Source organism: Macrotis lagotis, chromosome 1 (genome assembly GCF_037893015.1).
Source record: "Macrotis lagotis isolate mMagLag1 chromosome 1, bilby.v1.9.chrom.fasta, whole genome shotgun sequence".
Taxonomy (NCBI): domain Eukaryota; kingdom Metazoa; phylum Chordata; class Mammalia; order Peramelemorphia; family Peramelidae; genus Macrotis; species Macrotis lagotis.
In genome coordinates, this window is record NC_133658.1 from 859,040,926 (window position 1) to 859,054,942 (window position 14,017).

The 14,017-nt window shown below is 46.4% G+C and overlaps 1 protein-coding gene across 3 annotated transcripts in view; it reads right to left on the reverse strand.

The window, feature by feature from the left end:
- Positions 1-13,802, reverse strand: part of ZNF362 (zinc finger protein 362) — a 37,079-nt gene extending 23,277 nt beyond the window's left edge. Inside the window, exon 1 of one of the 3 annotated variants that reach the window (XM_074217858.1) lies at positions 13,714-13,802. Coding sequence is in view for 1 of the 3 variants with exons in the window: in XM_074217857.1 (XP_074073958.1) it covers positions 9-46 (38 nt within the window). In the remaining 2 variants the exon portion in view is untranslated. Of the gene's footprint in view, positions 1-8; positions 4,315-12,970; positions 13,283-13,713 lie in introns of those variants that run through there. The other 2 variants (XM_074217859.1, XM_074217857.1) reach the window with 2 other exon arrangements.
- Between the last annotated feature and the right edge of the window lie 215 nt (positions 13,803-14,017).

Consider the following 14,017-nt stretch of genomic DNA (forward strand, 5'->3'; position numbering starts at 1 on the left):
AGACATACCGTGTGTGTGACAGACCCTTTTGCACAGATCTGACCATGTCACTCCTCTGTTCAAACTGGCTCCCTATGACCTACAGAATAAAGTACAAACCCCTTAGCTCGGCATTCGAGGCCCTCCATGAGCTAGTGAAACCCTACCTGTCCACTCATCTCATTCTACTCCCCTTCAGGTCCTCTATATCCCAGCTGGACTGGAGGATTTGCCACCCCCTGGGCATGTCCATGCCTCTGCTCATATTGTTCCCTCCCACCTTGGTGAGTTCCTTCCCATTGGTCAAGACCCAGCTCAGATTTGATTTCTTCTGGAAAAGTTCCCTAATATCCACCCACTCCACCACTCCCAAACTGGAAATGACCTTTTCCCCACTATGAATACGGGAGAATGGATGATGCTGCAGATAGAAATAAGTGGTCAGATTTGGGGAAAGATAATGAGCTTTTTGGGAAATGCTGAGTTCGGGGTTATGGTGAGGTATCCAGGGAAGATGGCCAGCAGGATCTGGGGATTCAGAGCTGTGGATTTCAGGAAGTCAAGAATTAACACATAGTTTGGCATTCCTGTGTATAGAGGTGATGATGAAAACTGGTAGTGAATGAAATCATCCAGGAGAAAAAGAGCACCAAGGAAACTGAGGGATACCCATCAACTGGGGAATGGATGAACAAGTTATGGTTTTTGAAGGTTATGGAGCACAACTGTTCTATAAGAAATCTTGAATGGTCAAACTCTAGAAAAGCATGGAAAGAATTACAGGAAGATGAGAAAAGACAGTAGAACCAAGAGAACATTATATACATTAACAATAGCATTGTGAGTTGATCGGCTTTGATGGATGCAGCTCCTCCCAGAAGTCCAGAGAGCTAAGACAACCCTGAGAGACCTATTATTATGAACAATGACATCCACAGCCAGAGGGCAAAAAAAACTCAAAACTCACAGAATCTGAACACTATGTTCACTTTTAAAAAAAAATTCTCTTATGTTTTTCTTCTTATCCCATGGATATCTTTCTTTTCCCTTAGTCCTAATTTCTCATACACAAAATGACTAATAAGTAAACATGTTAGACACAAATGTACATGTACAATGTTTACTAGACTGTTTGCCGCTCAGGGGAAGGGAGGGAAGAAGAAAATTGTGTAACTTATAAATATGCAAGTGGATGAACATTGAAAACCTCTCATAACATGTAACTGGAAAAATAAAATATCAGTTAAAAAAAGAGCACTAAGGATGAACCCTTGGAGAACAGCTGCACTATGGGATCAGGGAGAAAATGAGAAGTCAGTGAAGGGGAGAAAAGTGGTAGGAAGTGGGAGTATTAGGGCAGGGTGGTATCTCTGAAGCATCCAGTAAAGATGAAGTGGTCACCAGGGTCAGAAGCTCTGGAAAGTTCTTCTAGTGGCCCTGGAGAAGGAGGGCTGGGGGTCTATGGCTCCCTTTAAAAGGGGTTGAAGAGAGAAAGGGTAGGGAGGAAGGAGAAGCATCAGGTGTAAACAACTTTCTAAAGAACCTTGGCTGTGAAAGAGGTGGGGGGCGGAGATTGAAAGAAAGCCTCTTCTGAGGGTGAGGCATCTGAGACAGGATCCTTGGTGTTGAGATTCTCAATGCTGTGGACAGAAAGGAAGAACCCAATGGCAAGGGAGAAGCAGAAGACTTATCACAGAAAGGTTCCTGAAAAAGTGAGAGGGAATGGGATCAGAGCCTCAAGGGTCAGTGTCAGTGTCAGTTAAGGCTTCTGTGAGGACAGAAATGAGAAATGGGAAAATGAAGAAGGGGAGAGGCCGTCCATCTTCTCCAAGAAGTCATTCTAGGGGAAAAGCGCAGAGACAGCAGGTGGCCCAGCTTCCAGGAGGACCTCAAGGTGGGGCCCCAAGGGTTCACAGTGAGTGACACTCCTGAACAAATCTTTTGCCCTTGGTTTCCAGGAATCTGGGTCTGATTTCCCTAAGCAGGTCACAAGCTCTCTGGGGGGCAAAGCCTGCTGAGATACCTTTAAGTAGCCATGGAGAGGGGGGCTGGGGAATACATACAGACTGGATCAGTATTTCCAAAGGTTCACTAAATACCGATGGGTCCTGGCTTCAGAGAGGATCCACACACCTGTCCTTTGGTCCACAAAGGCAGCACAAGTCCTATGAACAAATACTGAACTGGGAGCCAGAAAAAGTGGTAGAATCCTACTTGTGAGATTTTTACTAATAATGTGTACTTGGGGAGCCTGAACCTCAATTTCCTCATCTATAAAATAGAAATAATAATGGGACCAACCTACCTCACAAGGTGGTCTGTGTCAAATTCTTTGCACACCTTAAAGCACTAATTTTCATTCATAATTAATAATTAGTATTAATTAATGATAATTACTATAATTACATCAAAGGGCCTATTCTGTTCCCTGACCTCCCTGGGAGATGGTAGGATAGCAGGGCCAGGAGCCACCACACTTCAGATGGTGACTGTCTGGAATCCAGGCACAGGCTGGAGGCTAAAAGTCACCTATTTAGTTGGGAAAGGTCCCCCTTCCCTGCCCCTACTTCAGGGCAGCCCCAACATCTTTTGAACTTCCCTAGAAAAAAAGGCACATACTGTCAGGTCCTCAACTAGGGAAATTTCAGACCTAATGTCAATCCCCTTCAAGCAGTACTACCACAATCCAATGACCCTGACCTAGGCCCTCTGAGCCCCGCCCCCCCCCCAAGAAGCACACTTAAAGAGGGATGGAGGGAACACTTCCCAATGGCCCTGACCTAGGCCCTCTGAGTCCCACAAGAAGTATGCTGAGGCGGATTTGGAGAGAGGAACAATGCCACAATTCTGATCACTTCTCTACAGTTGGAAAGTGCACAAAACCAACATTATTATTATGGCTACAGAATTCTACCTCACTTCTGTATATGACGCTTTACCATTTTCAAAGGGCTTTACTGACATGACCTCTGCTGTGGGACAGAAAGGACCAATATTTAAGTAAGAACATCATTTTAAGGATGAGGAAACTGAGGCTCCAGGAGACCACCCTTAATTTTATCCAGCTGATACAGTGTTTGCACCACGCTGCTGCCCCATTGAGAGTATTAGCTTCTTGAAAGAAGGGGTTGGATTGTGTTGTCATTTTTGTCTTTCTTTGTCTGCCCACATAAGCTTATCAATGGGAGCTGACTGAGTGATAGACTAACAGAGTGGAAGGAGCCTTGGACTTTCAGTGAGTTCAAAGGCAGCTGGGAGCCCTGACCAGGCTCTGTTCACACACTTTCTCCATCTATAAAATAGTGTCTGACTCACAGTGTTGAACTGAAGATCAGATGAGGAGATAATGTATGTAGAGCATCTCATGGGCCATAAGGGGTCCCATAAATGCCAGCTATCAATATTATTCATTCTTGTCATCTTTGAAGGCAACTATGACTTGGAATCAGGAAGAACTGAGTTCAAATTCTGCCTAAGACAGGTTGTGTGAACCTGAGCAAGTTATTTAACTTCTCTCAACTCAGTTTCTATAAAATAAAGATAATAAAAGCATCTACATCCTAGAATCGTTATAAGGATCAAATGTGCTGTGCTACTGAAATGCTATTCATTATTCTCATGTTTTATGAAATATAGTCCTGAAACAAGCTGTTATCCTACTAGAATTCTTTTGTATTCAGAAACTGTCATCATTCTCTTCATGGAGTCATGGGACAAGTTACTAGCTGGCTATTTATTAGTCTTTTATATTTAATGTTCTGCAGACTATTACACACATGATTATTATGGTGGCGATTGTCATTTTTAAGTTGTAAGACCAAGCTCAAACTCAGGTCCAGTGCTTATTTGTATGGCAGCAACAATGCTGTTTTTTCAGTGATTCTGACCTGAATCCAGGGCTAAGGGCTGTAGCATTGCTAGGAACATTCCCTTGCCATTCCCAACCACACTAAAGGTGCAAACTGACTGGGATCTCATCACAGGAGTAAGGGTCCATCATGATATCAACACATATCTATCCTGGGCTTAATCCATACAAGCACTAAGAATAACATCTACTCTCACAGAGCTTACAGTGCAATCATAAGCAGGAAACTCAGGTCATTAAAACCTACATTTTTCACTTCAACTAAATTCAATTCAATAAGCATTTATTGGTACCTACTATATCATGCATGGACATTGTCCTAGAGATGGAAGATAAAAGAGAAAGTGAAACACTTCCCGTTCTCAAGGAGCTTCCATTCTAATGTGGGGGAAAAGGAGAGGTGAGACAACACGTACATAAAGGACTCTTGTAAAGGAGGTTGATATATATATATATATATATTATATATATATATATAATATATATATATATATATATATACACACATACATACACACACACACACACACACACACACCCTAGACCTTAGGAGGATGGAAAATGAAGTCAGAGGAAAGAAATACAGATAGGATTCCACAGACTGAGATTTTCAAAGAAAAATCAACTCCAGGGACAGAAGGCTTCCAAGGGCAAAATTCTAGCTAACAGGATCTAATGAAAGGGAATGGAAGGAAATTCTGAAGATGTCTATCCAAATGACTGGTCCTGCAGGGACCACTTGGACTAGCTCTGATCTCGAAAGGATGAATCCTAATAATGGAGACAAGGTCACAGAACTGATATGAATAAGAGGCACGGATCTGCAAAAAACAGCATTAGAAAGGCTAGAGGTCTAAGGGGCTGAGGCATGTGAGAAATGTTACAAACACCAGAAAGGGTAGAGGATGGTCCACGCGGAGGAGGCCCCGAGGCCAAGATAGGAAAATAAAAGGTGTCAATTTTTTTTTTAAAGTGTCATATATCCGATCTCAGACACTTAATAATTGCCTAGCTGTGTGGCCTTGGGCAAGCCACTTAACCCCATTTGCCTTGCAAAAACCTAAAAAAAAAGTGTCATATATACTACATAATTTTGCTATCTCTAATATTTTATTTTCTCCTCAAGGTGATGATTTCTCTCCCAACACATTCAATTTTCATCAATATATAGCATGGAATCAATGTAAAGACTATAAGAGCCTTCTGTGGGTGGATGGGGGGAGGGGAAGGAGGGTGGGGGAAAATTGTAAAATTCAAACCTTACAGAAAATGATAGGTAGAAACTACTATTGTATTTAATTGGAAAACAAATAAAATATCAATAATTTTTTTAAAAAAAGTGACCAATACAACAAATACTCCTAAAGCCACTTTATGTAAAGAAATGCAAAGTAGATTCCTAAAGACAAATTACAATACATGAGGGTACAGAATGTTATTGTGTCACAAGAAACAATGAAAATGAAGAATTCAGAGAAGTATAGGAAAAGATATGAACTGATACAGGTGAAGTAAGCAGTACAAGAAAGGTAAACACAATGATTACAGCAATGTAAATGAAAAGAAAAAAAAAACAAAGAAAAGAGAACTGAATGCTACATAATTGTGGTGACCAAGATTAGCCCAGGAGAAGGGAGGTTAAAAGATATCTCACAGTATCTCCCCCCCCCTTCTTTGGAGAGCTAAGGGCTGATGGGGGGTGGTGGAGTATCACAATTCTCTAGCTGATATGCTAGTTGCTAGTTTGGTTGAACTGCTCCCACTCCCCTTTATTTCCTTTTTTGCTTATTTTTTGGCTCTTGGATGGGGGAGAATGGAAAAAAGGATATATTTAGAAATTACAATGATGTAAAGATGGTATCTTTTTTTAAAAAAAATGTTCAGAGGCAGGAAAAACAAGGAAGGAAAAGAGCTCCTGCTTGGGGAAGATGGAGAAAAAAGATACTGCAAGATACTGCAAGCCTTGGGGAAAGCAACTTAACTCAATTCTTTTTTTTTTTTTTTGCTTCAGTTTCCAACAGTACCATATGGCAGTTCAAAGTATTACTGTGTGAGCACTCTTTGTGACAAAAAAAACCAAAACAACAAAAAACTGGAAACAAAGTGAGTGGCCACCAAAGGAGTTTGGATATGGAGGTAGAGGGTCTGGATTCAAATCGCATCTCTGCTACTTACTATTTTTGAAACTTTAAGCAAGCCATTTTACGTTTCTAGAGCTCAGTATTTCTTTAATTTATAAAAAGGGGGGGTTGGACTAGGTGACCATTAAAATTCCTTTCAGTTTTAATGATCATCTGGATACCCAACAACTGAGGAAGAGCTGAACAAACAAAACATTTGGAGGAGACAGAATCTGGACTTGTGGCATCACCATCCCTGATGAGCAAAGAGTTTCTAACTTCAGGTTTTAAAAGAAGTCTTCAGCCCTAAGACCCTGGGAGACCTGCCCATGGTGATGGGTGACAAGAAGAACCTGAACCAGTTATTCCTAATTCCAAGACCAGTCCTCACTCCACTGTGTTGGGATGCCTATACAGGACCATGGGGAAATATTATTACTGTACCATAGGAAATGACGAGTATGTAGAATTCAGAGCACCATGGAACAGGCAAGATAAACTGAGGCAGAGCAAAGCAAGTCAAACCAGAACATCCAAAATGACTACAGTTTTGTAAATTAAAAGAATACTAAAAGGCTGCTGAATTCTGAGTAACTGTAGAGAACAACTCCGGTCCCAGGGAGCAGATGAGGAAATGTATTGAGTTCCTTTCAGCAGAGAAGTGGGGGGCTCAGGGTACAGAATGACACATAACCCTCAGACATGGGTGATATGTTCACTGATTTTATTGAATTGCTTTTATTACAGAGGAGGGTTCCATCAAAGGAGTGGGTTATATCTGGAAATTTACAGTGACATAAAATACTAAAGATCACAATAAAACTTATTTTTTGAAAAATAACCTCATGTATGAAGAATAATACATGGGGGGTTTTACTGGACTGAAAGTTTAATACAAGACAATAGGATGGGGGTGGCTAGGTGGCTCAGTGGATAAAGCACCGGCCCTGGAGTCAGGAGTATCTGGGTTCAAATCCTGTCTCAGACACTTAATAATTACCTAGCTGTGTGGCCTTGGGCAAGCCACTTAACCCCATTTGCCTTGCAAAAACCTAAAAAAAAAAAAGACAATAGGATGAAAAAGTAGGCAAAAGAGCTAACAAGATGGTAGACTGAGTTAATCCCAGTTTAGTGTCATTTTAATAAATAGTATCTCACTTAACGCCAATAACCTATCCGACCCTGGAAGGTAGGTGCTATTATGACTCTCATTTTACAGCTGAGGAAACTGAGGCAAGCAGGGTTAAATGACTTACTCAGGGTCACATCATTATTAAAAGTGTCTGAGATCAAATCTGAACTCAGGTGTTCCTGACCCCAGGCTTGGTTCTCTATCCTGCCTGTGGGGAGGAAAACAAACAAACATAAAACTTGTAGAGGGAAATAAAGTCACCCTAGGGGAATGAGAGTCAGACTTTGAGGCCTGTGTCCTAGTCCTGACTTTACCATCAGTAGTTTGTGACCTTAAGCAAAGTAACTTTTCAGGGACCCAATTTCCTCATCTATAAAATCAATAGTTCTGAACTGAGGACTCCCTCCACCTCTAATGTTCTACTAAGACTTTAAGTCAAGATTTCATTTGTCCAAAGTGGTCAAGATTCAATATCATCAAGGTAGGAGAGGGTGGAAGGCAAAGATCCAAGTCTGAAATCTGGATGATCTAGATTCAGGTCCCATCTCTGGGGCTTCCTGGCTATGTGACCCTGGGCTAATCACTTCAAGTCTCAGGGCCCCAGGCAACTCTCTTGGACTGTAAGTTTCAGTTTAGTTGGCCTATCTGCACCAGGAGATCAAGGTCCCACACCAAGAGTTCCAGACCTGAAAGCAATGACAAGTCTGGAGCAAAACAAGTGCCACACAAAGCCCTGGAGACAGATGGAGTTGGAAGAGCCACAATTACCTGACTATGGAAAGATGACATCTAAGAACATCCACAGACCTTCAAGGACCAGTAGAATCTATTCACCAGGGGTCCTTTATTACCTATAGCAGAGAGGGACCCCCAAGAGCACAGTTCCCTAATTTGGAACCCCAAGGAACCTAAGAGGCCATCCAGTCCACCCCCCCACCTCCAGTCACATAGGTGGTAGGTGACAGAGACAACGGATGAAGCCCCAAACTTTCACTTCTAAGCCCTTTCCAGGACATTCCAGGCCGAGAGGACAGGGTAAACAGAAGCAGGGGTAAAGGCTGCCTCACCAGACCCAAGAATCAGAGCGGATGTGTCTAACTTGGAAAAAGAGGGGGGGGGGCAGTGTTGCTCTCTAGATCTCAATAGAAGGATTAAGGGGCCTGGGAGGTAGAAACAGGACTCCTGACCATGGGGAACAGTTGCTTTGTCCTCACCAGGGAAGCACAGGGGAAGGAAGACCAAGGAAGTAAGAGCCTTCAAGAGTTCACTTTCGGTTCTGAAAAATGACCTCCCTCAAGGTACATTCTACCAGGGCCACCCAGCCCCAATCTCAAAGATTTGGCAATTCTCCGCTGCCAAATTCCTCTGAGCTGTAGGTAAGCCACCTCCTCTCAGGAGTTGAGAGACTGGGGCAAAGGAAACTGGTAAAAGATCATTTATCCTGGTGTAGAACCTTGCTGAGCCCCCAAGGCTCCCAATTCAGCTGGCTGGATCCCAATAGACCATCTCAAGAAGGACTGAGAATAGGGATGGGGCAAGAGAGGCATGTGGAACCTAGAAACACTGTGACTAGCAGTGGGCAAGTCACTTAACTGTTTCCATCCTCACCTGCAAAATAGGCAGATGATACTGCTTACCTCACAAGTGGATGGTGAGGAAAGTACTTGATAGCCCATTACAGAAATGTGAGCCTGTTCTAGAACACTGTTTTCCTATTCTCTCCTACCCATCTGTCCTTCCAGACTGGCTCCCGTTCCACTTCTCCCATGGAGCCCTCCTGGACCCCTTCTCATTTGGCACCATCTTATTCTGTTAATTCAATGGGCTAGTTGTACCTCTCTAATTAGATGGTGAGCTCCCTGAATACAAGCAGGAAGCCTAATTTGTTTCTCTTTGTATCACTGGAAGCAAGAAAGCCTTCAACTCTGGGCGCTACAACAGACTGTGGAGCTTTCATTTGGGAATCACCCAGTTCCTGACCAAAGAGAAACATCCACAGGTTGGACTGACAGAGGGGAAAGAATTTTCCTGCCTTTTGTATTTCTTGAATACAATCCTATCTAGAAGAGCTGTAATCTGAATAAGGGAAGAGGTATCTATACTGGGAAAGTCCTGAAGAATTCTGTTCCCCAATTCACACAGGGCAAGAAAATGTTTGCTGAAGCTTCACTTTTCAGTCAAATACAGGGAAGGAAATGACTTTGCTGGGGAGTGGGCACCAAAACAGGCAAGGGAAAGGCCAGGCTGAGAATTTTTAGATTCTGGGTTTTCACCGTGCTGCTACCTCCATCCCAGCTTGCCACCCGCCCTCCTTGTCTCACTTGGCCAAGACTCTGCTGACTTGTGGATTATCCACTAGGAGTCTCAGGGAGGGGGTCATTCGTGCCCTAGTCTTCATTCCCAGGCCACTATCCCTTCCTTCCCTTCTAAGGAGACAGACCTGCAGAAAAGCAGCCATGCCAACTCCAGTAGTTTTGAGATCATGTGTTTCTGATTAGATACTCTCTGGTCTTCATTAGCCTAGCTAGTCTCTTTGGCAGATGATCCTGTTGGAGGTATTACCCTACACCAGCGACTTCCCTTGGGAACCATGGTCCCTAAAAAAAGGAAAGAGGTGAAGCTCACCCCAGATCACTAAATCACCATTCCCTCAGGGAGTCCCTAAGAACCTGGGAAAAGAAGACAGGAAAAGACTTCTCAAAGTCCACCAGGGGGAGAAAGATGCTGTCCATCTTCCCATTCAAACCCAGACCTCCAAACATCCAGTGAGTCTAATGCTGCTCATAGAAAAGATCAGAGCACAGAGACCTGCATTCTACCCATAATTCCTGGCTCTACCACTAACTGTGTAAGACCCAAGTTCAAGTCTGCCTCTGCCAACCATGTGACTTGGGGAAAGTCACTTTCCATCTGAGCCTCAGTTTTCTCAACTGTAAAATGTGGATGATAAGACTTGCACTACCAATTCCACACAGTCATTGTGAAGATCCAGCAAGATGATGTGAGCACTAGACAGAAGTTGGGGACTGATAGAATGATGGTATAATGGACAGCAGTGGGTGGGTGAACATTCAAGAGGAGTTGTTCTCATTCTTATCCCAACCCAGATCTGGTCAACTGGGGGAGCTGCTCCTATCTCTTCCCCAACCCCATCACTTACTGCTTTCCTCCTAGGGTTAAGGCTGAGTCTGGTCCTCTCTAAAGGCAGAGACCAAGGTCAATATCCTGAGAAAGACCCAAGTATCCATAAGACCTAAAACTTCTTGATTCAAGACCACAAGGATCCAAGTTTAGACTTGGTATACCTCTTGAAATCAAATACATGCCCTGGAAGTACCAAAGAAAAGATGAAACAAGGTCTTGCCCCTTGGCAACTAACAATCAAGAAATCACAAAATCTCAGAGCTCGATAGGAGTTCAGTGGCCACAAATCCAACTTTCCTGATCAACAAGCCTTCTGGTATGGTGAAAACAGTTTTGGAATTGATATCAGGAAGAGCTGGCTTCAAATTCTGCTAGTTCTGGAACTAAGAACAGGTTTCAGAAAATCTCCCCCCTCCCCTCCCCAGTGGCCTCAGTTCCCTTACTTATAAAAAGAGAGGGTTAGACTAGCTAGCCCAGAGTTGTCTGCCTCCTTGCCTCACCTGGACTCAGGCCAAGATTCTGCCACGTCTCTTCAAACCCTAGATCTACGATCCCATGATATCCGAGTTTCAATTTCTTCATTTGTAAAATGGGGGATAACAATCACTATCTCTTGGGGTTGTTGTGAGGCTCAAAAAAGATAATGTATATAAAGTGTTCTGTGTAACTTCAGATACTTTAGAAATACCAGTATTATTACGGTACCCAGCAAGGAGACCCATGGCCTCCCTTTAAGGACTTCTGTGGGGGAACCTACTCTACCTCTCAAGGACACCCTTCCTCTAATTATGAGGAAATTTGTTCTTAAATGAAACCCCCCATGGCTTCTAATTCTTTTCTCTGAGGTCAAGCAGAACATATCTAATCCCTCTTTCCCATGACAACCAGTGAAAGAAGGAGCAAGTAGACCCTTAGTCTCCCCCAACCCCTCCCATTTTTATTATAAAGTGAAGAAAGACATGACCCTTCAGAAAAGTGAATGAGCTATGCAAGAGAAAGTAAGGTCTTTACCAGGTCAGGTGGTCTGACCTTACCTATGGTGACTCACCTGATACAAAATCACTTACCCTCCCCCCCCCCTCTAATTCTTCATCAGCAAAATCAGGGAAGGGACTTTAGATAAAGTGATCTGGTAGATCTAAACAGCCCTGGAGGCAACTGGTAATGAAATGGATAGAGCACTAGGTCTGGAGTCAGGAAGTTTAGCCCAGTCTCAGATGTTTATTAACCATGAGCCTGTGGGCAAGTCACTTAACCTTTGTTTGCCTTAATTTCCTCACCTAGAAGAATGAGGATGATAACAGCACCTAACTCAGCTGTTGTGAAGATCAAATATGATAATGTTTTTAAAGCTCTTTAGTAGAGTGCTTAGCATAAAGCGAGTGATTAATAAATGATTTTTCCTTTTTTTTTCTTCTTAAATTTGCAGCTATAAACTCCACCTAACTTTCATGTTCTGGGCCCATCGAACTTTCTTCTGCCAGAGTCAAAGAGCAACATCTAGCTCCTGGAGGTGGGGTAGAAAACAAATGCCCCCCCCCATATAGGTTATCAGTTATCACTAATATCTCCCCTACTACTGAATCTACCCCACCTACCTCCCAAGCCAAAGCAAAAAACCCCCATTCATCCCTGTTACACACATCCCAAGAGGATTCCAGTCCGGAACCTGTCCACCAAAGCCCAGGCAGGATCAGAAGTGGTCCTAGCTAGCATTCCTTGGAACCCTACCTCAGGACGGACCAGGAACCCCATAAGATACAATCCTGCTCAGCACGGGACTCCAAGGGTAATGGGAGGCAGGAAGGATGCGATTTCATCTCATTGATTATAGAAGTAGAAGAGATTCAAGAGAGCATCGAGTCCACCCTTTCATTTTACTTACAGAAGAGGAAACTGAGGCTGAGAGCGGTTAAGGAACTTGCCCAGGACCTCACAGCTGGGGTGGGAAAGGAGGTTAAAGAAGGCTGCAGAAGAGGGCCAAAGAGTAAAGACAGAGTGGTTTAGTAAAAAGGTTAAAGAAGCTGATTAAGGAACTGAAAGGCTATCTTCTCAACTCAAATGGATTGGTTACAAACTCCTCTTCAAAATGACCCGCGACCCAGGTGCTCCACTACCTAAATTCCTGAAATAACCATAGCCCCTGGGGAATAGGGTGATCCCCCCCCAAAAAAGGGAAGAAGGTGTGTGGCTGCAGACCCACTGGGCATCTCCTAACAATCTCCAAAGTGCTTCTGGGGTCCAAAAACACTTAGTCACAGATTGGGAAGACGTCAGAGCTGGCAGGAATCTTTGGAGACCTAAATCCAGTCCAACCCCCTCACGGTAGAGAGGGGAAACTGAGGCCCGGGAGATCCCATTAGCGCCCTGCCAGACCCCCCCCCCCCGGGGGGCTGCTCACGGGAAGCAGACACGTCTCTCCCCCTAAGAGGCTCCATGCGGGTCAGAGCCCATACCTGCAGCCTCCAAGAGAGATGGTGCCAAGGGAGCAGGGGCAGCAGCCTCGGAGCCCCTCCGGTGCCCCCCCCCACTCTAGAAATGACATCGGGGAGGGGGCATTTCCTTCTAAACGGCGCTCCCCCAGCACCAGCCCCTTCCACGCGCATCCACTTCCCCACTCGAGAAGCAGATCCACCCACCCGGGTCTCCTTCCAGTCTAGCTTTTCGGTAGCATCCGAAGCCCCCCCCCCACGAGCCCCCCAAACTTTGGGTCCGAGTTAACTTTACCCCCGAGGCGGGCAGCGGGCCCGGCGGCGGGGCCGTCTCCTCCTGTCTCTCGCCGGAGCGGCTACATTGTGTCCGCAGCCCCGCGAGGCCGCCGCACGCCCGGCCCAAAAGTGCCCGAGAAAAGCACAAAAAAGCCGCGGCTTCGGGGGGCCCCCCGGCCTCCGGCCGCCTCTCCCACATTCTCAGACAGTTTTATTAAAATTTTCAGACAAAAGAAAAACAAAAATGGCAGCCTGGCTTATTTTTAAAACAGGACAGGGACGCCATATTCTGCAGATCTGCAAAAAAAGGCAGAAAGCCGGCGCTGGCCACCCAGCCGGCGCGGCGGCCGCGGCGCGCCGCCCGCTCCCGGGCCAGCACTTTATTTGCATTGAGCCCCATGAATCATTGTTTACCGGGAATCGCGAGCCGCGGGGACCGGCGCGGCCGCAGGAAAAAAAAAAGGGGAAAAAAGCGCCGGAGACACTTCCTCCCCCGGAGCCTGCGAGGAGCCGCCGCCGCCGCCGCCGCCGCGGGGCCCAGGCCGGGCCGGGCCGGGCCGGGCCGCCGCCAACCGGGCCCCCGGGGGGGGGGTGGCGGCGCGAGCGCGGGCCCGGCCGGAGCTCCCGCCGCCCCGGGCCTGACAGCCGCCCCCCCCGCCCCGGGCCCGGCCCCGGCCCCGCAACTCCGCGCAACTTTTGCTCCGGGCGCCCGCCCCGGGCCCGGTCTCGGTCCGCCCGACCCGCCCGCGCCCCCGCACAGACCTGGCTCCGCCGGCTCGCGGGCAGCTCCGGGGCCGCAGCGAGAGCCCGCGCCGCCTGGCCTCCGCCTCGCCCCCGCCCGCGCCGCGCCGCCCGCCGGCCGCCCTGCCTCCCGCCTCCGCCGCGGCCGGCCGGCCGAGGAGGGCTGGGCCGGGGCTGGGCTGGGGCCGGGCTGGGGCCGGGCTCGGGGCTCGGCTCGGCTCGGCTCGGCCGCGCGCCGGCGGGGAAGCCCGAGCTCAGACCTTCCGGGTCGCCTGCTGTTCACTTCTGGGGGCTGCAGGCGCCGCTGCCGCGGCCGAGGCCGGAG